We start from the raw sequence: 27,359 nt of genomic DNA on the forward strand, positions 1-27,359 counted from the left end.
CACTAGTTGTACTTTTTCTGTTTTAGTTGTAAGAATTTCTATTGTTTTTGGTTTTATTGTGTATTGTGTATTTATATATATGTAAGTTCACAAGTATCTATAGGTAGGTGTAAGTGGGGATGTGGATGATTATGTGTGAAGACTGTATTTGGCCTTAAACAGCAGTTTCAGTGTGACTGTGGGATGATAACCGCTCAACATCTATTTCGGGAATAGTCAGCTCATCGGGTATATTATCGGCGTAATCAATGGAAGATGTCTCCGAAAGGCGTTTGCTCAGCGAAGTCTGCTTACGCAGCACCTCGGCCAGCGAAGTATTGGTGTGCTCCCCGTAACGGGCATCAAGACCTTGCCGGAAGGCGTTCACCACACGAATCTAAGCGCAAGTCAAGTAGAAAGAAAACAACACCGAGAACAGTGACAAGATAGACAGAAACAACAGTATAAGAAAAATTACAATTTTTTTTATCAGTCTAACTGAAAATATCAAATGCAAACACATATACATATGCGCATGTTTGTATATACATATATTAAGGACAAAAAACAAAGGTAAAAATAATAGAACATAAGCACAGCGATGAATGTGTGTGCGGTGTGTGTATAAAAACAGGGAAACTATCAAAAGCAGACAACGGCTGATGTAGGTTAAATTTACCGAGATTTACTGATAGTTTCTTTAGTTTTCACAGGCAAATCTTCATATATGTATGTATATACAACGATTGCAGTCAAATGAACATCATCATATATATGCATGTGTACACAAAGTACAAAGGTAAGCACCTGTTCTAGATTTAGATTCTAATCAAACTTTTCGGAACTAAATGGAATTGTGTTCAACCGGATCGAAATCAAGAACAGGCCCTGTATACAAAATCGAAATACAGACGGACAAGGCAAGAGAATGAATCGATATAGCTAAATGCAAGAGCATGCAAAATATAAACAAAAATTAAAAAAAAAAAAAAGGATGCAGTTTTCGTTGAAAATAGTGAGAAGGAATCTAAAATCCGAACCGAAAAAAATCAAATTATATTACACAAGCAAGCAATTTTTTTTAATATGTGTGACGTCTCAGTTCAATATGTGACATCGCCCAAAGAGTAATATTTAATTTAAAATTAAAAATTAATCTCGGCTCGGACGTAGTATGATATTATACCTATACATTAAAGATTACGCCAACAATACGAGATATATCATGTTTGTTAATAATAAGCAATAATTCTATTTTTTTAACTGAACAGAAGCATGCAAAGCGTAGGTTCTTTGTCTTACGCCATAAGATCAGTTTATTTGATCCAGACATGCCATTTTTTTTTAATTTAATGCATAATTTATATATAAGTAGTAAGCAAATTTATGAAAATTATTTTCATTTCTAAATATGTAAAGCGATTCTTGATAAAGCCTACTCCAACAACTTTATAAATCTACTTGTGAGCCTTCGGCATGCCGAAACTCTTCTACACTTTATGTCAACTATATAGACAGTTTGAAATAATAGCATTAAGAAACCTTTTTCCCCTATTATAAAAACACATATATATTTATATTTTGGTATACAGTATAGACCCCACCAATTACTTTAATACTGCTCCTTATTCAATATGATAATTTCTTTTTCCAGAAAGTGTTAGGAATCACTAATTTTAACAGAGAGATGATTTGATAGTACTGAATATTAAATTATTTTCTATACTTATTCAAACAGGCATAGAATATTCAATTCCAGATTTCATTCCTTGGGTATCATATATCTTAAGATCGGACTTATTTCAAACCCGGCTTTGACCGCGCGCTTCTTTCAATGAATTCGGAGTTTTAATTTCTAGATTGTCTTGGCGTTGTGTACATAAATTTAGATAAAATGAAGAAAGGCTTACAGCTTGATCAGTGTTGCTCTTGCTATAGGGAACCGGTATCAAGCGTTCTTGTAACTCGCCGCCTATTACCTTTAATATTGAAGAGAGAAAATAAAATGGAAACAATAAGTGGGAAGAGAAATACAGGTTGAAGTCAGTTTAGTGTGGCTGCGATAAAAAGAAACTACTGGATTTAATTGATTTAATTTATATATATATAAAGAGATTTTATTTATTTATATATATAAATATATATGTATATATAAATTTATATATATAAATTATACATATATATTATGTACTACCATACATACATATTGTGCAGATATGTATAAGGCGTATGTATGCATGTGAGTATTTTGAAAGGAGGTATTATAAATAAATTAAATAAGAACGATAGTAGAGCATAGTAAATATAGTATGTATGTATGTATGTATATATATATATATATATATATATATATATATATATATATATATATATATATAGCAACAACTACAATGATTTTAAAAGGAATTACGTTAGTATGCAGGACATACTGTGCGCAGACCTATTTTTGAATAAAGTAAAAATGTTGATTATGCATACTTTCTGTACATTGTGATTGTAATTTTCTGGTGAATTTTGTTTTTGGATGAACTTTGAGGTTTAGAGGATTGGGATTTGGGTATATATTGGCAGACGTATATATGTATATGTACGTTTGTGAACTGGGATTGACTGTCTTAAAAACTCATAAATATATAATGAATAAAGGTTCGAATTCAAAATAAATGCACCATTGTGAAATATGTACATAGGTAAATATGTATATTGTGTATTTGTAAATGTAAATTTGTATGTAAATGTGCATGTATGGTAAATTGTTGGGCGTCATAAACCTATGCGTTTCTATGGGCATGTACTGAATTGGTTTACATCCAAATATATGTATGCATTTCATGTCAATCAGATCTAAGACCTATATACATTTGCAGATAGCATCCACAAAAATCTCTATACACATACTAATGTTTGTCTGACGAGGTTTTGGTGCATTCCAACTCTGGTAAATTAAGTTAAAACCGGTTGTATGAATATTTTCTTATTTACCAACCGATCGGCTTCAAAATAATTTTTGTAGATCTTTTTAAAATGACCTGATACGAGTTTCCCTCATTTCGCGAAATCCTCCCCTCTTGGATAAAAAATTACGGTAAAAATTTGAATGGGCGAAATTTTCAATTTATGCTCATTTACTAAGATAATTTAAAAAGTTGTCTGACACGTGATTATTCTTTTATTAATGATAACACTGATATTATTCTTGCTCACATCATTTTTCATTAATCTATAAATAAGTGATTAACTATATTTGTGAAATCGGTAGAGTCTGCAGGACCACAGAAACTTTAAACAGAAGTGATTTGTTAGGGTCTGAAGAATTGCGTTGTACGGTGTCAAAAAGGATTTATAATGTAGTACTTATTACGTTTGTTTTCTGATTGAAATTATAAAGGCCCAGTAACTGATATATTAGCATCTGTCATGTATAACTATCATTAAAATTATATGAAGTATACATGCCTTTGTGATAACGACTGTAAACAATGATATAATCTCGGAAAGTTATTAATAGAAATTTGTGTAGAAAATGTAAAAGTGATATTCACCGAAAGAATATAAAAGGATATACTCAAACTTCATTACTAAATTATACACATGGTGCGCCGAATGATTTATTGATAGAAGATTATGCTTATATGTATGCTGCATGCGTAGATAAACCAATTCATATTTTAAGTATACATGACTTAAAACTTAATAATATACGAATATTATAATGTTATCTCTATATATAAAACTGTGTTTCTTGTGTGACTGACTGATTGGTAATCAACGCACAGCCCTAACCGTCAGAGCTAGCAAGCTGAAATGTTTACTGAAGTTATCAAAAATTGTACCATCCTAGCTCTTACGTAAGTACGTATTTGTCCTTTTGAATGTTTTGAAAATAAGCTGAAGTGTGTGTCGATGATTGTACATGATTCTTTGCTGTCCACTGTCCATCGCATATAAAGAATTACGACATAATGAATATATGTACACAAGTATGTACGTATATACATAAGCTGTTCTCTGCTAAAATATGATACCTCACTTCACATGAAACATGGTTTTGTCCTTTATAATTCTTTAGTCCCAAAAATTACCAAAGTTTATCTGAGTTTCGCTTCATTTTTTTTAAACACATAAAGGTAACTGTAAAACTGTGAAAAAACGCCTTTCACAAGGCGTATCTGTCGTTTAAAAACAAGCACAGTTACAGTTACCTTTACGATGTATGCTATTGTTGATTAATGTTGAATGTTTGTTAAATTATTTTAATTCTATTATTCGAAAGATATTTGCTTCGTACCCGAGCATTACGCATATGGCGATTCATGTTGCCTAACTTTAGATTTCAATTAGTATGTATTTTATGAACTGCGTTGGTAAGTACTTGCCATAGCTTCGGATTCCACATCCACCCTAGAATACTGTGTTCTTACAGTTGTCTGATCCTTTAACTCATTCATACGCATACACACACGCACCAAGCAAATAATGATGCACATTTTGTTTGGATTTTTTTTCATATAGTTAATAATACGAGTTCCACAAGAATAATATTAATTTATATAAAAATTAAAAGATTAAAAGTATACAAAATCATGCGATTAAATAACATTTGCTAAGCGCTAATATTTAATTAATTAGGTATCTTATTGAGTACATAATTATCGGAATACGACAAACACGCTTCATATATATGTATATATAAATGTATGTAATACGTGTATGTATGGATAATATGCCCGGGAAAGCGCGCGCAAGGGTGTTCATTGATAAACATATGTATTTTTGTTTATATATGTATACATATACATTTGTGTGTGAATCTCAATATGGTATATGACAGAGCGTGTATGTATAATATATTTCATTGATTCCATGGCCAGCCGTCTGGTTAGTTTTATATGTACATACATCATACATCTGCACGTAGATAACACATCTATGCATATAGCTTTTGATTTTAGACTTTGAAGAAGGCAAAGACAATATAAACACTTAGATTAGTTAATCACAACAAAAATTAAATTGGTACTCTCGCGCTCACAGCTTAAGGAGCGTAAAATGTTAAAAATAGAGTGTGCTCTCAGCGTCGACTGTATTTATATTGTCTTTCAAGGTGGCCTCTGTCTTAAATTCGTGTTTCGTTCTGTCCATTTTTTGGCTGATGTTCGTTTAACTGCTGCAGGACAACGTCACCGAAGCCGCTGCCAGCAGATCGAACAGATGAGTGTGATGATAAATGCTGCTGTGAGGGGGGTGTAAGGTTTGCTGTGGATGCAGAGGAATTGACTCCGTTTTGCAAAATGCGATGCTGCTGCTGCTGCTGCTGTGGATCTTCGTCTATGTAAGATATATCGGAGGGCAGAGTTGCATTAGAAACATGCTGCTGCTGCTGCTGATGCGGCGGCGGCTGCTGATGTTGGTGGTGCTGATGCTGTTTGCTGCTGTAATTGGGGCTCAACAGATTTAAATTGTAGAGCGGGTGAACACCACTGCCTGTTGGCATGCCCGTCCGGGGGCTACGCAAGCTATGCAAACTGTGCATTGAGCGCCGTTCGTTTAGGTCTTCCAGGGTCGAGCGGAATGCACGAATCACGCGCAACTGAAACAAACGAAATTAGACAACAAACGAACAGAAACGGAAACATAATAATAAACAACAAAATAAGCATAAAAAATATTAGCATAATAACACTCACTATTTGCAGGCCACATACATGCACACATACATACGCCTTTAGTATATATTTTCATACATACGTATGTACAAGTATACTCAACGCATAAATATGTATGTACGTAAGCATATAATTGAGTATTTTTAGTATTTGCACGTATGCACAAATTAAGAATAAGTAGCCATAACAAAACAAATCAAATACAAATATTAACCAATAAAAATAAAAAAAAAATATTTCTTACAATGCAATCAGTAGTCCTTTCGGGTAGGCGGGATTGGCATACAAAGCTTGCTCGTAAATAGCATGCAAGTTTAGAGATCTCTTAAATAATTGAAAAGATTTCCATCCAGTAAAGGATGGAACGGACACCACGTGAAGAAACGGACACTTTCGAAGGCACGTGGCTTTCGATATTTTCTTTTTGTTATTTTTATACCCTATACCATTAAAAATGGGTACAAGAGTATATTGTATTTGTGCAAAATCCAAATGTATGTAACAGGCAGAAGGAAGCATCTCCGACCCCATAAAGTATATATATTCTTGATCAGCATCAATAGCCGAGTCGATCTAGCCATGTCCGTCTGTCTGTCTGTCCGTCCGTCCGTCCGTCCGTATGTATGAACGCAAGGATCTCAGAACCTATAAGAGCTAGAGACTTGAAATTTTAGATGTAGATGCTCCTAGCTCCCGCGCAGATCGAGTTTGTTTCCGATAATCGATAACTTACTCCGTTTCCAAGCAATCGATGAAAATCTATATCGATATCCTGTTTTTTGGGCAATTTTGGTAAATAATAAGAGTCACTAGAGTCACCAAACTTGACATTTAGCTTCTAAAATAGAATATATATATGCGTTTGAGAGGGTTCAGGGTATCCCCTAGTCGGGAGCTCCCGACTAGAACCTCTTACTTGTTATTTTTTTATTAATTGATTTTAATCGCAATGGACCACTGGATCGAATTAAAAGCATTAAATCATAATAATTAGAATGGGGAAATTTTTTTGACTTTAAGAAAGCAAAGCAGTAAAGCAATTTGACAAAATAGAATATATTTATAGTTTTAGTAAGGGAAGACAAGAGAAGAAGTTTCCGATGCATGACTAATCTAATTATATATATACATCCACTGAAAAACAGGCGTGATTACATAACATAAAGTATATGTATTTATATGACATACATACTTATTAGAGTGGGGACATAGTTTAATTTTGTGAAAAAGTAATGTTGTTCGTCGAGTCGTGAAAGCGATAATTTTCTTTACACTCATGAAATGTGTAACGCATAGGAGACGTCTCCGACCCTATAAAGTATATGTTGTAGATCAGCATCAACAGCCGAGTTCATATAGCCATGTCCGTCTATATATATACATACATTTAAAATTGTTGTTGATATATTAAACAGGAAACCTGCATTTTTTTTTCTTTCCATCATAAATATCAAAAAAACATTTTTATGTATATATTATTCATGACTGAGTAAATATAAAATGATTGATTTAGTACAATTATCACTCATTATATCCAGCAGTTTATTTGAATGACCCGTTCATGTGTGTACATATGTTTGTATGTAGTACACAGTCAGAGTCGGAGTTTTGAAGAATAGTACGTGCATACTCATTAAACGTAAAACTAGGTAAAAAAACATAATTAAAGTCAATAATAGCATTCACCATCATTCTGTATACACATTTATACATACAAGTTGCTAAGCGAGTGTAATCAGTGTATTAGGGCATGAGAGCATATTTCGATATCTGGAAGTGCCGACTGGTTTTAACATGTGCATAAAGTATATTCTCCGCTTTTAAGAGAAGCAATATATAACAATAAAAATAAATATTCAAGCAAAATAATTGATTAAAAACTAATGTGACTATAGTTTTACCAGGAAAGGAAAATGTTTTAGTAACATTTAGTTTCTCCCTCTCATCACAAACACAAACATACACAAACATACAGTCACTCAGCTGTTGCTATATCTAACTACCGATTGACTTTCTTAAATGAAATAGAGTTTGATCTATCTACATCCTACATGTGTTAGTATGTTTGAGCACGTATATTGGTTAAATTAGTATCCCGTATAAAGTACATTGTAGTTATATTACCATTGACAATGGCGATATGCTAATCTAACCTTTATCGACATATTGAGTTTGAAGAGATTAGATTAAGTTTATAATAAAATCGCTGTATAGTGATAGAGCCTTAAAGTTTATGTTTTATATTTTTAAACAGGTAGCGTATCCACGTGGTAATATATTTCAAGATCGCATATGGTATTGCCAGTATTCCGTAAAAATTTTGTAATTGTCGGGCAGGATTTTCCTAATGTAAATAGATTTCTATTTTGATGTAGATTGTGGTATGAAAGGTGAACTTATACTGGTGGTGCCGCGAATAAATCAATACTCTATGTGGCCGGAATGGATGTAAGTATTACGCACGATGCTCAAAAGAGATAATTAAGGCAGCAAGATAAGGATAAGGGCTTTACTACATACATAGCAAACCAACATGTATGTATAAGTGTTGTGTTCATGCTACATAATTCCTATATTGCAACAATTGTTTTAACAATTGTATTTCAAAACTAATTTGAAATATTTGTATCAATAAAGAACGGAATATTCAAAAAATTTTGGTTTCAATACGCTTTCATTTATTAATTGAATTTATTCATTTAGTAAACAATACACTTGCGTAGCATAAACGCAACAAACTAATATACATACTGTTCATATTTTACTTTGAAAGGGTGGTTTTGGGTTTGTATAAGAGTTCAAAATTTTATATTACATACGTTTCAATTCTCGTTAGAAGTGTTGTAGATAGTAGTAGTTGTAGAATATAAGTAGTTCATAGACATAGCAGATAGTAGTAGAGAGGAGGAGACCTTGTTCTGTTGATGCTGTTTGTTGTTGTTATAGTTGTAGTTATTTCTTTTATCTTGATGCTGTAGTTTATGCCGATGTATGGTTGATGTTGGCAGTTGTCGACAAAAATTCAGTAGCCAATACCGGCCGACGAACAACTGACGCTATGTGGCTAATCTATGCATCAATTTTATTATTCTTGTTGCCTTGCGTGAAGCATGTCTATCAATTCCATTTAGATGTTTGTATTTACGTCTGTAGCTGAGTGCATGTTTATGATAACTAAATGCATATGTAATAAATTTACTGAACCCTAATAAGCTCTTGGTATTTAGACTTATACAATTACATTCTTTTTTTACCCGGGGTATTTATGGTATCTCGATAAGAATCGTATATGTATATGTATATGTATATGTATATGTATATGTATATGTATATGTATATGTATATGTAAATGTATGTGTATGTGTGTATGTATATGTATTAATTTATCTTTAACATTTTATTGTAATTAAAACACATTAGGTTGAGAAAATATGTTGATGGCTTGACTTTATAGTCTCATTTTCAATTTTGTCATAGTGTCCATTAATGGTATGTATTGTCTTACTTTATTATTATATTATTACATACATACATATCTACATACATTCATATGAAAGTATAGTGTTAGCGATCGAAGCTATTATTAAGACTTATCCTAACATTAAGGGTATCTACGGCTAAGGTTATTCCTTGTTGGAAATTAAACTTTCATAAAATTTTAATAAATATATGTGAAATTTGAATACTGCCTCGATGGTTAGCTCCGTTTTTTTTTCTAATGTTCCTCAATAGTGATTTGTTCTTTAGGTTCTTTTAATCGCTCTTCTATTTTTCTGTATCTTGTATTTATGAATGCCGTTTGTATATTTGATTTTACCATTTTGGTAGTAGCTATAATGTATGTAGTTATATATGTATCTTATGAATTATGGGAAATATTTTCAATACTTTTGTGACATGGTGTGTAGCGTGCGGTCTGTATTTGTATGTGTAGTTGTATGTATAATAATGCAAGTGTATAAGTGTATTACATCATTACATAAGTATTTGATGCTTATTATTGCAAATTTTAATTACACTTCAGTCTCTCGTATTGGTTCCGCCGGCTTAAAAATTACAAAAATTAACAACAAATATCTGATAATTACTTTAATTAAATCAAGTTGAAAGCTAAATATGTATTTATATGCCACCAACGTAAGCAAAAATAAAAAATAGTCAAGTAAAATAAGTTCAAAATATAAACGTATGCATGTATGATGAAACAATAATGAATTCCTTATCTTCGGACACACCGAACGTGCAATCGAAAAAGAGAGGGTCAGACTCAGACGTGAGGGAATAGATTATAATATCGACTACAAGAGTATTAAGACTTCGCCTAAAGCCTACGCAAAAGTTTGAAGTCTTCTTTGGTCTTTGGTTGGCAATTGCAGGACTAAATTAAAAATATAAAAAATAAATAAAAAAAAATGTGCTTTATCCAATATGACATATTCGACAATTAAAGCGGTAGCATAAAACACAAACCTAAAAGGAAAATAAAGATGTGAAAAGCATGATCTAAAATCAGAATAATTTTAATCGTGCAAACGTGGAAAATTTAAGACTGGTGAATAAAAGTCCAGTGGACCTATTGCCGCGTGGAAACTTTTATTTTCAAAAGAAGAAAGATTTTAGTCTTATATCTTAAGTGAAAACCTCGACTGAGAGCAGTCCCAAACTATTCTAAGGCCACAGGACATTAAAGAACGACCCTTATACAAATACGATATGTATGATATGTTTATAAGCTAAACCCACTCTGACTCTGAGAGGGTTTGCTAGGGAAAAAAGAGTGAATCTCACTAAAGCTCACACTTGCAAAATTCTTAGGTCAAGAATTAAGCAATAATTATATATATATATATATATATATATATATACTAATATAGATATGTGTTTACTCATTTTAAGATTGATGTGTCATTACTCCCACACGCTGTGTGATTAGCATGCATCGAACTGATGCATGTGGTTTTCTACATGTCAACGTTTTAATATTAAATATTTTATATTAAATATAACTCAAAAAACTCTAAACAGACATTGCATAAAATCAATATACATAGACTCAATATACATTTTAACAAAAGATTCCAAATATAAATTATACATGTTATATATATTCTATTCATATATATATTATATTCACATTACCGATTATTAAAATTAGCCTGCACTCAGCTTTGAGTAGCCATAACATACATTCAATTTCATTCGAGACAACATACACACATACACACGCACCAAAGCTATACACGTAACATAGCTGCTGTGCTTCTTTCCCCTTAGTCAAAAATAATATAAGAAATATTTTCGGGGCTTTTATGATATTAGCAAAATTGTAAATATTGTATGTATTTACTAAAAGACATTGTTCAGTGATAAAAATTTTGGCGGAATAGAAAAGTTATCAAAACAATTGAAATATTATTCATCGATGTATACATATTAATCTCGGCGATTTTCTCTTTTAGAGAGAAACGGAAATGGCTTAAGAAATTAAGTTGAAAATATAAATTCTATAAAAAATAAGACAGAATATTACATTCGAGTGCAATCGACTGTGTAATATTCTGTGCACAAAAGAGTATATATATATGTTTTTTCTATATTTAAAATTGCAGTAACAAGCTTTACAAAACGCAAAACTAATTTAGTTGATATAGACAAACGGCCGCCCCACAAAAACAATTGACTATCGAAAGTAAGTATTATGTCTATCCCTCTATCTTTCTCAAGAGTACAACTTGCAAGGTCAAAGGATACGCCAACAAAATCTTTTCTTTTATAGAATTTATTATAGATTTAACCAAATAACAGGATCTGCATTGGACAGGGATATTTAGAAATTTTTGTATATTCATGTTTCTGTTGTTCTATAATACAGTATGTATACATACATACATACGCTTATGGTACATGCCGCCTATGTTCTGTAATCAAATGGGAATACTTCTGCGTTGAATTAAGTTTGGATGATCAAATTAACAGGGTGCATTTGTATACATTTGTACATTAAAGATCAATAATGACACAGAGCACTACATACAAGCAGTCAAAACATATTTTTTAAATTGAAGAGGAAAATATGTAAGTAGATTTCATAAAGATTGTAAATATATTACATACTTGGGTATAGACCGGAAACATTCAATTATTTGAATGAGGTCAATAATATATCTTTAATTTTACTAAATAATAAGAAATGTGTAACGCATTGAAATAAAGCCTTTAAGGTGCATTTATTACTCCCCTGCTGGTATTGCTAATTCTGTCTGATTTCTTACATCACTCTGTTTTAAATGCATCTTGGTAAAGCGGTAGAAGAATGTATATTGTTAAACATCGGACTTGTAAATATAATATTGCTTACATTAACAATTGACGGATGGTTTTTGTCACTAATCACGATTGTGATTATTCTGCGCAGACAGAACTCTTGTTATAAACGCTTAAATCTTTTATGTTTGTACAATAACGCAATATGGAATTAGTATGTAATATATTGTACATATATTATACAGATGATAATATAAATGACAAAACAAAGCACTACCCAAAAGAAATATAAATACAGAACAAAAAAATAAAAAAGTGTAAAATAAACAGGATTAGTAGGAATAGGAGTGGATATGGAAATCGGAATGTAAGCAGAAGACATGATAAAACATCGTCTAGTTGCCAATAAATAAATGAATATACACTTTTCTTACCGGTACTGAAATCTAGAGGTGAGTTGAGATTTACGCGTTATATATAGATTCGGTTTTGCATTTTTAAATTGGTTAAGTTTTTGTAAATTGTAATTTATAGTATATAATTTTGTTTATGTCGTGGAGTTTTACGTCAATTTATTCATTCAATCATTCGTTCGGGATTGTTTTTAAGCATATTAAAAGGAGAGCGAAAAAATGGAATGAGCATTATAATTTTATAATATATTTATAAAGTAGTAACGTGAAAGGGAATTAATCTGTAGTCTTACTTTGAACCATTTCGGATTCTACATTTCTTGATTTAATCATACTCTTTCACTTCTATTAAGTCCTGTAACAAATAGAGGCCAGAAATCTTTAAAATAATTACCTATTTAAGTCAATTTATAATTGTAAATTAAGGAATACATACAATAAACCTCTGCGAATCTATACAATTAGACAAGCACCCAAATATGTTAACTTCACGATCGGAAAACTTTCGCAATTAACGCTTATGAAAAGCCTAAATAAAATTAGGCCAAGTGAGGATTTGTCATGTTAACAAATAACCTTAAAAATTGACCAATAGACTGGTTCTAAAACCAATTTTATTTTTCTTAAAAGAAAATCGCCGAATAAGTTGAAAAAAACTACAAACATATTTAGGACAAAATTTTTAAATCAATTACCAGGTTTTAATAGCTTTGAAAGAGCATGTAAGCTTCGAAAGGCCGAAGATGGGTATGCCTAACCAAGGTAAAAATTATGGGAATGATTTTGTGTAGGCTTATAAGTATGGTATGTACATATATTATATAGAGAGTTGGAAGGTAATAGCATACTATATATCATTGAAATAACAGATTTAAAGCTTTGTATGGTTTACGATTTGCATGCGGTGTAAGGTGGAAAAATATGGAATTTATGAAAACTTAATACCCTTAGAAAAATATAAATAAATAAATTGTTTCTGAAAAGAAAACTGAAAAAATGTGAATTGTGTTCTATGGCTTTAGAAAAAAATAAAACGATAAGAAGGCATAAAAACATAACTTTTCTAAAAAGAAGTTAGTTCCTCAAAAGGAAAACGCGAAGTGGAGAAGGAGAAAGAGGAATCGTGGGAGTTCTGGAAAAGTTAAGTTCACCATGCTGAGCAGTAAGCGACTTTACGAACGTGTACAGGTAAAGCTGTGACTCTGATTTTGTTTGTGCCAGTGAGGGTATCTCGAACTGACTACAGAAACTTTAAATCCATAATATAAAGTTAAGCTATGTACCATTCATATTCGTCATTGTATGTTGTATGGATTCGCATAAATCTATGCTTACTTCAATAATTTCGAAGTTTTGAACAGCGAATAACGGACAACAGGTATACTGAATAATACAATAAATTAAGGGATTTGACATTTTCTTTCTTTTGTTAAATTCATGTATAACATACATCATTCTTGGTTAATCAATCCAGAATAGTGGTTTGTCGGGAGTTCCGATAACACAACGCTTTGATTTAATTTAATTACTGAGTTGAAGAAGTAGATGTAAGTTACAAAATGTATAGGAAAATGATAGTTACACCTAGTTAAACACTGTCATGTGCATATGCACCATTCCATGATAACACACACTCGACGAACATCAAATATTAGTTTTATTTTAATAGCATTCAGAAATCTAGACACAATACAATTGATAGACTGGAATAAAAAAGGTTGACAGTGAAACAGAGATCAAACTCCAGATATGGACCGAAGATATATATAAAACTATTATCAAAAGACAGACAGTGTGTGAGAAAGAGAGGGACAGATAGAGAGAGAAAGAGACAGCGAAAGAGAATCAAGAGAATTAAAGTAGACGATGTATGGTTTGTTTCTATTACTAGAGCCTTTTGTGTCTAAATGTCAACTGTAAGCGGTAAGTATTTAAAGTATTTATATTTATTACTTAGTAGTGAAATTTCGATATACTTGTCGCTAGCAGATCACATTTTACATATATATATATATATATATATATATTTATATATATATATATGCATATGTATACACTTTATATTCTGAACATATACATATACATATTATACGAGTTTCACATCCAAAAAATACTTAATCAATTCCCGTCTAAAAGAGGCACGCCTAAACTTATTTCGTTCCGTACTCAAGAAAGCCGCTTTTTTCTAAAATTTAAGGAAAATGGGGCCTACGCAACCGATATAAATGTATGTCACAGCTTGTCAGCACTGAGAGCAGTTTATTTAGTGAATCTATTAAAACATGGAACACGGAATGAGTTAAATTAAATCAACGCAAACCAAATAAACAAAAATTTGCACACATCTTGAATAAAATAAAAAAAAGATTAACTATATGTATGGTCTGTTGACCAATTAATAAACACATTATTAAAATAAATTTTGCAAATTAAAAAATAGATTTTTATGTTCTTTCATTGGTGCATGCGAACGCACAACTAACCAAATGGAGCCGTTAATGCACAAGTCGTAATACTAGAGATGACAAAATATCGATATAGGAACAATTTTTTATTTCTATGTCAGTATCAATGGCCACGTTCACGTTGTAACTGATGATGTATCAGGATACGACATTTCTTGTATAGAAAAGCATGTATCTATTATACAAATAGAACGCTAATGTGTTGAGAATCTGCTATCAGAGTCTTTTTATTTAATATTAATTTCAAATATTTGATTTTATTATTACTTACTAGTCCATCATTGTTATTAAATTAAATGGATTATCAGCTTTTTTAAGTAAACAAAATGACAATACTTCTAGGCGCCAATTAAACAATTTAGCTTCGTCATCAACGGAGTTGGCAGAAAAATGTATCATAGCACCCCCCAGATGTATTACCCCATTAAACATACAACATATAGATATAGATATTACTGGAATTATGTTTTTGTGATCAGGGAGAATGTTTCCTGGTGAACGTAGCCAATGTGTAATAATACATTTTTGCTTTTTAACGTAGATACTGATAGTTTGACATCTCTAGTATGGTCTCATACGTGTTGGAACAATTTATCAAACTATTTAAACTCAATTTATATTTGAAATTCGGTCGTCATACCAATGTTCGCATGCGACCAATTGATGAAAATGGTTAACATATCACGGATTAATGGCATATGTGATATGCAAGTATATATATATTTATTTAACATATATATTGTTGATTAAAACTCAAATCAAATACTTAATTTTCTTTGTAACTTTTTCATAGATGACGAATATGGGCATAACCTTATACATATCTATAAGTATATGCCCTTTATTAATGTATAGGTTCAGAAAAAATACAAATTTTGAGATAAATGTATCAAATTAAATGACAACTCATGATAAAAACTAAACGAAAACTATTTGCATATATATGTATATATTCGGTACTCTATTTTTATATAATATAAGGGGGATCAAAACACTTACTTGAGTTTGCAGACGAGTTAGCCCACGTATCCACAGAATTTGTCCAGCTCTTGGTTTCTTATCAGAGTCAATGGAGTCGAACCGCTCCTCACCTAAATTCATGGCATCTGTATACTCTTCCGGATGTCCACGACCCCAACTAAAAAATAATAATTATATGTATGTATTTATTTATTAATATTAATCACTTGGATGATGATTTCTCTAGCAAATGTATGTAGCTCTAAATCAACAAAAAAAATGCGGGACCAGTTTGCATAAAAACGTCATAACAACAGTGCTATAGTCGGGGGGGTAGTGCCCAACAACAGTATATCCTCAACCTAGCGCCAAGATGTCGTATCATACATTTTATCAACACATTCATATAAAATCCCACATGCACACACAAGCACGCACGTAGTTTCCTACGTACTCTACTTTTTGCTGCGGCACTGATTTTCTCTTAGATCCTATGACATAAATGCGTTCTTAAAATAGGTTGGGTGTTTATTGTCCGATATTAATAAGAGCCAGAGACAAAAAATCAGGCATGTACTTTATCGTACATTGTATACAGATGAAGTATAAATTCATATTAAGTATATATTTATATTGTTTTATGAATATATCTCCGAAATTTAAAAAATGTAAGTAGAATTTTTGCTCTATGGTGGAAGTTATTCAAGAGTGTATTTCCCAGTGTAGAGTTAAAGGAAAAATAATAACTGCCGCAGTATTAAATGTAAAGCTTGGGGCGTGTGTACTTGAATGAAAAATTAGATTCATTTTTTTTATGGCAAGCTTACCAAGCTTCATACAAAATAATAAAAAACATTTTCCCTTCAGGTTATCATAAATTTAAAATAAATCATATTAAATATTAATGATTCTAAGCAAAACTAAGTTATTTATAATTGACAATACACTATTTCTGACGGTTAAATATCTACATTCTTTACACTTGTCGCCACACCCACAGTTGCTCATGTATCGGATATCTCCATTAGTCTTTTTGACAAATCCACTTTACATCGCAGAGACTGTAAAGATTGGGGGTCGGCAACTTCAACGAAAATTTCTTTTCATCAGCTTTTCACTTACAGTTTAAAATATTCTCATCTTGGATTTATTTATTTCTTATTTTTTGTAGCTGTTTAATTTTTAATAATTTATAGGAATTGATGCTTGGTAATTAAACCGTGAGCTGAGTCACCACCAATATTGTTTGCGTTGCAGCCATGATTAATATTGAATTGGTAATTATAATAGCTAATGAATACAATAGGTCGTCTTAAAAAATATTAAAATAAAAGAGAGGAATAATTTATTATTTCTTAAGCGAGGGCCAAAACCGATAACAATGTTAAGTGAGAAAAATAAAAGCAGATCGAGTATTGGGTCGTTTTAATAATTTCCAGGTATCTGATATCGTACCCATATACAGTACATAGCATTTTCCCCAATGATTTTTTGGCTTTTCTAAGGTTTTGACGGACTTAGTACCAAAATTATTTTTGAATACGTATTATTTGTTCGTTGACAATTTAACCCAGATTTACTCAATATTTGTATTGAATTATATATACTTCTAAGAAAACATTTTATTCCTGAGCCAAATTCTGTGCCATGTAATATGTTCATCGATAAATCTTATTATTTTCATAGTTAAATAAATACTTAAATACTTACGTGAACAGAACAGACTTATTCTTATTAAATATAACATGCGTAACATACATTTATTGCAATCAAAATAAAAATATTGTTAACAATTACCTAATTTTCTATGTAACACTAAAAATACTTTGGATATAATATGCATACATATAATATATATTATCTGTAGTTGTGTGTATTTGTTGTGTGGATATGTGCGTGTGAGCTGCAAGCCAATACAAAGGAATCAAGCGTTATACTCAGGAGCGCTAGGGGGAGGCATAAAGGACATGATAATTTTAACTATTGATTGCGCAAAAAACAAATACAAAACTGTGAATTAAAAATCGGGGATTCTGTTAATTGAAGGGGCTGAATAATACAGTGATTCGTGTGATGAGAGTTAGGGATTTAATATTAATATTACGAAATATTACGTTGATTGGCGATCGTAAGCAAAAACATTAACAAACAAATTTACTCACGATAATATCTTAGGCAATTTTCTTGTAGGCACTGAAGTGATTAATTGTCCCCAGACTAGTGTTCCGATTCCAAAGAATACACACCACAACCATTGGTCGAGGGAGAGCGCTTTTGTTGAGAAAGCCATCTTTCCGTATTGGATAATTACAACCTAAAGTAAAATGTAATATATAAAAAGCTTTGGTAGCTTAAGAAAATTACCAGACCTGAGAAATCATTGTGAATATCCAGATGGTGTAAAATATGGGATTGGTGAAGAGTCCCTCAATAACATTACGTTGACCATGTATTTTCCTAGCATTGATTTCGTTAAAGAGTGTCATCATGACGAACGTGTTGAATATTATTGTGAAATGTTGGGTTGGTCCTGCGTTAAGATCCTGCCCGCGTCCAGATTCGATATCGAGTATTAAATCGCCTATTAAATAAAAAATAAAATTTTTTTTTATCAATTCCTTATTACTTTATGTGGTTAATGCACATTTAGTATTATTTGTTGCTATCTGGTGTGGTTTAACATACCAACAAACAGCAGCCCAAATATGATGACCAACTGATATAGGGCTTGTCCCAATATGTTTTTCATCATTGTGCGTGATATAAGTGGTTTTGTGCGCCCATATGGCTTACGAAGCAAAAGATCAGGCGTCGGCACTTCCGTTGCTAAAGCAAGAGATGCGAGTGTGTCCATAATGAGGTTGACCCATAACATCTGAACGGCCTGCATTGAAATTTATATTGGGTATTTGTATATTTTTACAGACCTACATTTTTTTGACAATTTATAATGATAATTTTTAAGCAAACACTTACTTTTAGCGGCGAATCTTGTACCGCACAAGCACCAATAAATGCAACAATGACAGCGACGACATTTACTGTTAACTGAAACTGCAAGAACTTTGCTATTGAATCATAAACATTGCGTCCCCACATAACAGCCTTGACAATGCTACTGAAGTTATCGTCGGTGAGAATGATGTCCGACGCCTCCTTAGCTACATCAGTGCCGGCAATTCCCATTGCAAATCCAACATCGGCCTTCTTTAGGGCTGGACCGTCATTGGTTCCATCGCCTGTTACCGCAACTACTTCCCGATTATCAGTCACTGCACTGTCGATCATTCCTACAAAAAAAATAATTAAATAGATATGAATATGAATGAAAATATAATGTAAAATGGTTCAAACCTTTAACCAGTGTATACTTGTCGGTGGGAGATGAACGAGCAAGAACCCTCAACTTGGGCCAAACTTTATCAAGGAGGTGCTGTTGGATCTGTGGAGCAAAACATATAAAGCGGACAGCATTAAACCAGCTTATTTCGACATAGGTAAAGACATACATCACCATTGCTGTCTCGTATACGTCTATTAAACTCTTTACCCTCCAGTATAAGGAAGTCGTCGTTCGGTCGCAAAATGCCACATTTGCTGGCAATCGAACGTGCTGTGTTAATGTTGTCACCAGTGACCATGCGAACAGTGATGCCGGCACGTTGGCACTTGCGTATAGCGTCAGGTACTTCGGGACGCACTGGATCTTCAATGCCAACAACGCACAGGCAGGTCAGATTTGACATTATATTCTCTTCATCATCCCAATTGGGTTCGCCGTCAATGTGCACTTCATTGATTGCTGCCTTACCAGGCACAAAGTCGCGATAAGCGACAGAAATTGTGCGCAGGCCATCACAGGCCATTGGCTCAATTACTTCACGTATTAGACGCTCCTGCATGTCGCGTGTAAACTTTTCTAATGCCCCCTCATGACCATAGATAAAAGCACATCTGAAAATATTTTGTAGCCATGAGAAAATCTAAAATGCTAAAAGCAGTGTTCTATGTCTAGAACTAACTTTTTCATTATGATTTCCGAAGCTCCCTTCGTGTACAATCGATATCCACCGTTAGGTCTAGGTATTACTGTTCCCATGCTTTTGCGTACAGAGTTAAAGGTGTAAACCCGAGTGAATCTATCCTCTGGAATTTCATCCCGTATTGATTGATACTTAACACCTAGCCCCTGCACAAATCCCAGAAGAGCGCATTCTGTTTTGTTGCCCACTTGAATTGGTATGTCGCCCGGCTTTGGACCAGGCTACAAGCATTATAAAAAATCAATAGAAATAACAAAATTAATTTTATTCTGTTTAAAAATAATTTCTAAAAATTACCATTATATTGGAGGTATAAGCCGAGTTAACTGATATTCCCATTGTGATTAAATTGCCCACATGCTGTGGTATGTCAGTAAGCGTTGGTAGCACCTTGCATAACTTCTCGCAAATGTAAGATTGTACAACAGTCATACGATTTGTCGTAAGCGTACCAGTCTTATCAGAGCAAATTGCAGTAGCATTACCCATAGTTTCGCAAGCATCCAAATGACGCACTAAGTTATTATCCTTCATCATTTTCTGTAAATCGGAAAGTAAGAGATTATACAACAATTCGGAAGCAATTACACGCTGCGTTTATAAAATGCAAATCGTTTCGTAATTCATTATTTATATAAATATAGTGGATTACTTATCTTAGTACTCATATTATTTTTTGATAACGCCCATTTTCAATGTATTCAAGGTATTTAAAAAAATTTTAAAAATGATACACTTACCTTCACCGAGTATGCTAAAGAGAGCGTTACAGCCAGTGGAAGGCCCTCAGGCACGGCCACGACCAATACTGTGACACCAATAATCAAATGCTTAACCAAATTATTAGCATACGTGTTCTTCCATGGCTTTTCATCAATCACAAACGTCTTGATACAGAATTGGATAATCAGAATAAAAACCGTGAGAACAGCTATAGTGGAACCAGCGTAGCCAATTTGTATAGCCAGCTTCGTAAGCTTTGCCTGCAGCACAGACTTTTCCTTTTTGTGTCCTGTTTCGGGGGCTGGCGTTGAGGACTGCTGCACGTGATTTCCGTCCGATTCCGACTTAACAGCCTCACTAGCACCTCGTGGCTGCGAAACATGGGATGTTTCTTTTATTGGTATTCGGCCGTCATTCTCACCTGCATGATCCGCAAATTTGTATTATATTTATTATTAGCACGCACTTATTATTTGTTGAGTACAAATTTATTATCATACCCTTGCAGACAACATTGTGAAAGTAAACTTATTATAACTTAACGAATTCCTAATCATGTCAGGATAAACATTATAATTGTATTTAAAATCATCATTGGGTTACTATTCTTGATAAATCTACAACATGGAACAATTATGCGAAAATTGAGGTTTCGTGGGATAAGCTCATTCTAAAACAAACAAATATTCAAAGACAAGCACATTAGCTTTGTAAGAAAATTAGAAGGTTTCAAGAATCATACTAAGTTTATTTAAATATATTATTATTTGTACAAACGTATTTGGCGTATTTAGAAGTTGCTTTTAAATAATTTACATTAAAATAATAAACAAATCTCTAGAATTAAATACTTTTATCTTTCATATGCTAAATACTATTTTTGTTTTAGGTCTGCAAGGGTATTTTATTTTCGATATGTACTGAACTGCTTTCCTATAGCACTTTACGAAAAACCCCATTTAGCAATGATAAATACTTTATTGACACATGTATATTGTGCTGTATTTATGTATGTAAGTATTACATATAAGATATTTTTCCATTTCTCTACGACAAATATTGTTTACATACTTATGTATGATTCTTTTTAGAAAATTTATTTAGACTCAAAGGGGAAAATTGTCTGCCTGCGAGGACAACTCAACAAAAGAAAAAAAAAAAAACAAAAAATAATAATAATAATGGTTTCTTATATTTTGGTCATGATTACTGTGCAACCCATTTTTCAAGATATCTAATCTAAGTTCAAGATTATCTTACTCTTTTATTAGTTGACTGTAAAATATCTATCGACTTGTGTGTTTCCCTTTTTATGATAAAACGGTAAATTGAAACTAACTAGATACAAGTATTTTAACTGTAAGTGATTCACCTGTCAGGCTCTTGCTCTTTTGCTTGCCCGCCTTTTTAGCTTCTGAATCATGGAAAATGTAATTCGTTGTTTTAATCCGTTTACGTAGATATATGATAAATTAGCCATAAGTTAAAGCATTTAAATTGTTTATTCGATTTGTTATATTTTATTGTTTTGGTGTTGGTAGTGGTGGTGGTTTTGGTTGGTTGGTTGGTTGGTTGGTTGGTTGGTTGGTTGATTGGTTGATTGGTTGGTTTTTTGATAGATTGATTTTTTGGTGTTTTTTTTATTGAGGTAGATGAAGGAGTTCAAAGATGGGTCAATCAATTCACGTCATGCATTTCACGTATGACAATTGGAATATGAAAAAATAAAAATAAAACATAAACGATATAATTAAAGATTATCGGCAGTAGAATTCTTATTAAGTAGGAACGTATGATAATGTACATACATATTGTTGAGTGACAATTATAGTTCTAATCAGCGCCGCTTCTTTAGACTAGTTTTAGCAAAATATTCTAAATTCACTAATCGGTCTTGGTATTGGTTTTCAAGACAATTACAACAAACGTAAATATAAAGAAATCATTGGCATTTTCTTATTGTGTTCAATTCTTTACAATCCAGTTTGAAATAGGGTATGATTTTTATCTGGGTGTACGGATAAAATTTTGATAAATACTAATACATACCCTTTTTCATCTTTTTAATTTCTGCTTCTTGCTCGTCTACAGCGGCTCCAAGCAGAGTGAAAATAATACCGGCCTGGGAATTAACGCCAACGGCTGTTACTACCATTTTGCCACTGCCCTCCATAACGTGCGTGCCGGATAAAACCATTGGATCGGCCTCAGTGCCCTTTTTAACATGATCTGATTCGCCAGTCAGGGAAGACTCGTCCACCTAAATAGGAAGACCAATAAATTTATGATAAACTCTGCGACTCAACAATCGTCGACAAACAGCGTTTGAATGTGTATATACTTGAACATAGCAGAACATCGCAAAAAAATACACTGTATTTTAGAGAACAAGCTCTCTTTGTTCTTGTTCAAATTAGAGGAACAATAATTTGACAATTAACTATAATAGACCGTTAAAACGTTAAATTTAATATATTTCTTCTGTTTAATTAACATTTTTCAGATGCGAAGAAGGCTCAGAGTTGGAGCGAGAGGAACAGCTTACCTTTAGATCATTGCTTTGTATAAGGCAGCCATCGGCAGGTAAAAGGTCGCCATACTTGATCTGAGCAATATCGCCGACAAGGATGTCCCCAACCGAAATTTGGCATACCTCACCACCACGAATTACGGAGAATTTGTGCTCGCCTTCTATACGGTTCTGCAGCCCGCGAAATTGTCGCTCCTTTGAGTAATCATTAAAAGCTGTTACTATGACGACTACAATGACCGAAATAAGTATAGCGAGACCCTCAATCCACCCGTGATGTTCATCTTCTTCTTGGAGTAATGCTACAATTAAATATAAGGAAAATGTAAGTATATGTGACTCTTTGTTATGTAAATAAGTATAGAAAGTTCTTACGCGCATCCTCGTCAGCAGGCTTATAAAATGATAGACCAAGGGATACTAACGCAGCTACCTCTAAAATAATAAGTGTAACATCTTGAAGCGCTTCCCAGACTAGTGTCAAAAATGTTTTTGGGGGTTTCGGTGGTATTACATTTGAGCCAAACGTTTCACGTCTGTGCTCCTCATCAGCTTTTGACCCGCTGAGGCCTGAATCAAGAACCATTAGAATGTTTAAAAATTATTCCTATTTTTAAGTTAATTTATTCTGAGATTTCATTTACCTTCATTTGGGGATGTATATAACTTTTTGCATAACTCATGAATTCCACCGAAATCACTTATTTTTGCCACACCCTCCCTGCCACGATGCTCCATGAGCTCTCGTAATTGTTTAAGTGATATCCCATACTGTGCCGGTCTTCCATCGATTGTGGCCATTGGTTATAATATCTATAATATAAAACATTTCAAACGTAAGATATTTGGAGAACAAAACTTAAAAACCTCTTAGTGCGCGTGCAGCACGAGATTGTTTCCAATAATCAATAACTTGCCGTTCCCAAGCAATCGATAAAAATCAATATCAAAATCTCTTAAGTTTTAGGATCTAGACTCTCTTAATCAAGTTTCTTGCTTTCTATTTTTTTTATTTATATGTACGTATGTATGTATAATGGTTTTACGCAAACACACATGCTTGCATTTCGTGTCTATAAAAGTTGCGTTCAACGTTTCTGTTTAGTTTCAGTCTTTACACATATATGTACGTACACATTAACAGCATCTGTATTTCGAAAATAAAACATTGTGCCTGGGCAAAATGTTGAAATCCAACAACGGGGGGTTCGATCCAAGAGCATGCATCAATACTGCGCAAATGAACTTGTTGTCGGCCTAAGAAAGAACAGAATTGAGAATCAATCCCAAAACATTTAGCAATTTAGCAACTATCTTTTGAATACAACCCACTATGCAATCTTGATTATCTTTGGTTGTTATATGCCGATCTTTGTATTTTTAGAGACAATATTTTAATTCCCTTAGCAAGGGAATAAAAAATTAAATTCGACAATGTATGTATGTATATACATGCAGTAAGTACACACATACATGTATATACATGCACACAAAACAAATGCAGAACGACTTCACTTCTTCTCACAAATATATGTTGTATCTTTTTAATATGTTGGAATAGTAAGTAAGCACTTATGACCTATGTATATTTGTTAGGGTGGCCATGAGGTTTACTGTCAGTCAAGATAAGTAGTATGTTTTGGACGAGGCAATGACGTCTTTCCGAAAGGTGATGACGTAAAACTATTCCGTCACAAAGTGGATTCAACCGGTGGATTCCTGACCACATTGGTGCTGCAATTAATATTTGGGAATATCTCAATTGTCACTGATAAGGATAACAAAATATTTCTTATATTTCTTTCCGAAGTATTAATCAGTGACTTAATTGATTTTGTCTTGATTCAGTGTAGTACAACGTTTTGAGAAAAAGGAAAGTTAACAGCAAAGTAAAAAAAACATGATCTTCGTGCGGAGTGCACAACATTGATACTTTAAATATCGTCTAACTCCAATTCTTTCATTTATACGAGTGCGTATATGTATATAGTTATGTATATGCACATTGCGTGGATGTATATTTGTACAAGGGCATAAGAAAAATAAATGCAATTAGGTATTCGCAATGGCCTGCTCATAGCATAGGGGTCAGTTGAATTTATTGAATTTTTAAGGCTTTTTGCGGTTACAGATGTAACTGTATTTGTAATTTGGGTTAACTGACATTCAGTTAAGGTTTAGCAGTTGGCTCAAAAAATATACACACAAACAAAACTAGGAGCAGAAAGAGAGAGACCTAACATTTACGCACACACGGACATGCGCGTATATACATAGATGCTAGGAATAAAAATTCCCTCTTTGCTGTGTCAAAATTTAGAACACCCGAAAGGTAAGCGCGTCTATTCGGCTGTGCTAATGCTCAGATCAAGTTTGTATACAAATTAATATACACACACACACACATGTCTACCACACCATCTCCCATTCGCTAAACGCAATTTTAGACTTCGAGCACAAATTACGTCATGCACACACATCACAGATTAAATGTAAGTCCATAGGTTTGTCTGAATAGTTGTATTGGCTTTACAAAATTCACATTGGTAGCGACTATCTGGTTTTCCAAATCAAATTCATGACAGTTAAAGGCACTCTTCATGTATATATTCATACAATATTTAATGCGTAACATACATATCATTTAAAATATTGATTTTGTTGCTTTTCCTTACTTAATTTCTATTACCCGACTAAGATGGCAACTGAACCAGCTGGTGGATATCTGCAGTCTCAGGCCGCGGGATGATATCACTTTCCCTATATACATACATACACACATATATTGGCACCTTTCCTATATGTACATTCATTTGTATGTATCCATATACGTTTGCACGCTCACACACTTTCATAGAAAAGCGTGATTACATGTTTTTTATTAATAAACTGAAATATATTTGTATTCACCAGACACGGGAACGTTATATTATTATTATATTATTTATTTACCGAACTATACTTGAGTTTGGATACTATGCTAGATGGGTGTTGCCACACGATTTAACTACAACTCGTCAACTGCTGCAGGCAGGCAGCAAGATTCAGTGTGCCAACGCGAACACAGCGCTATTAAATTATAATTATTTTAAGTATACTAAATATAAGTAAACATAAACATTTAAATTTATTGTGTATGCATATGTCCTTTCGCAACAAACTTTGTAATACACTCGTTACCAGAAATGGTAGTAGTTTTATTTTTGCCAACACAACGGGTAACTGGTTTAGTATACACAATTCTACAGTGTGACCAACTTTTTCAAGCGACGAAAACACCATCAAATTAAAGATACGATATTTTTCAATAAAGATTTTTTCATTATTTTCAGTATACTATCAAAATGTCACTGTAAGTGATGCCAGATCATCATGGGCAAGCTTTATTCAAATGTACACTAATGCTTAATTCAGAAAGTTTTATCTTTGTGCACGTATTAAATTGTTTTAAAATGAACCGGGTAATTTTACTTAAGCTACATTATGAAAACAACATAAGAGAGATATCAATTTTAAAAATAACGAGTTTTTGTTTTCATTCTGTGCTTTCATTTATTATCAGAACATTTGACTGACGATATTTTTGATTTTTGTCATGCATCTACGTAACATTTCAATTCTAACATGATATTAAAGTTCTTAATATTTGTATATACACATATTACAATAAAGGAAAGTGTGGTCGAAATCAGTAAGCAACAAATCTAAAACTTCTGTGTCCCAAACTGTAAATATTTAACTCTCCATCAATATCAATTGCCCGCATTCATATTTGTGTGTACAGCATTGTCTACAATCAAATTTGCTTACTAACTGAGAAGGGCTTCATTTTAATTATCGCAATTACAATTTTAACGTACTTCTTTGATTTTTTTTGTTATTTCATTATAATGCTACGATTTATAAAGTTATCCACCACTCACACACTTTTAAGATCACTATTTTTATTTTTACCTTATGATCAAAACAGACAAGAAAATAAGAAGGAATATACCATTCACTAAGTAATTCGGTGTACTGTGTTTTGATTGCAAGCCACCCTCCTATTTATAGCATTTTGAAATTGTTATGTGTATGTACACGAATCTATACATACATATCCGAAGTGAAAGAACAGGTAGTCGAGATATTTGTCCTACTTATCGCAGACTGATAACTTAGTCGTGTGTTTGACTTGATTACGTTAGCACTGCGGCGTTACCTGAGTGACAAGCTCATCAGGAACAATATCGTTAACAATGCGTACAATCTGCCGAGATGTGTTTGCATCCATTGATGAGTTTTATTTAATATTGAGTATATAAGGAAATCTATTT

At 32.7% G+C, this 27,359-nt stretch overlaps 1 protein-coding gene across 13 annotated transcripts; it reads right to left on the reverse strand.

Annotated features, from left to right (window-relative positions):
• On the reverse strand, nt 1-27,024 carry LOC115766716 (plasma membrane calcium-transporting ATPase 3). 13 transcript variants are annotated; one of them, XM_030710646.1, is made up of 19 exons: nt 25,996-26,162; nt 23,688-23,856; nt 23,419-23,613; nt 23,059-23,345; nt 22,563-22,773; nt 21,886-21,927; nt 20,531-20,934; nt 20,088-20,330; nt 19,770-20,011; nt 19,257-19,701; nt 19,102-19,189; nt 18,724-19,037; nt 18,433-18,631; nt 18,117-18,328; nt 17,910-18,061; nt 15,787-15,925; nt 12,344-12,355; nt 1,890-1,958; nt 1-376 (listed from the first exon to the last, which is right to left on the reverse strand). In XM_030710646.1, the coding sequence occupies exons 2-19, from the start codon at nt 23,842-23,844 to the stop codon at nt 155-157; spliced, it is 3,633 nt and encodes a 1,210-aa protein (XP_030566506.1). In that variant the 5' UTR covers nt 23,845-23,856; nt 25,996-26,162; the 3' UTR covers nt 1-154. The 13 variants fall into 13 exon arrangements, with proteins under 13 accessions (XP_030566506.1, XP_030566507.1, XP_030566509.1 ...); XM_030710647.1 differs by lacking the exon at nt 12,344-12,355; XM_030710649.1 differs by lacking the exon at nt 1,890-1,958.
• Nucleotides 27,025-27,359: the final 335 nt, after the last annotated feature.

Source organism: Drosophila novamexicana, unplaced genomic scaffold (assembly GCF_003285875.2).
Source record: "Drosophila novamexicana strain 15010-1031.04,08,12 unplaced genomic scaffold, DnovRS2.1 tig00001222-arrow-arrow-pilon, whole genome shotgun sequence".
Classification (NCBI taxonomy): domain Eukaryota; kingdom Metazoa; phylum Arthropoda; class Insecta; order Diptera; family Drosophilidae; genus Drosophila; species Drosophila novamexicana.

Coding starts and splice junctions, on each gene's coding strand:
- LOC115766716 (XM_030710644.1), bottom strand. CDS start 23,844: ATGGCCACAATCGATGGAAGACCGGCACAGTATGGGATATCACTTAAA. Junction 21,928..22,562: donor AATTAAAAAGATGAAAAAGG/GTATGTATTAGT, acceptor TCCATGATTCAG/AAGCTAAAAAGGCGGGCAAG. Junction 15,926..17,909: donor AAATTGCCTAAGATATTATC/GTGAGTAAATTT, acceptor ATTATTTTTTAG/TTGGGGTCGTGGACATCCGG.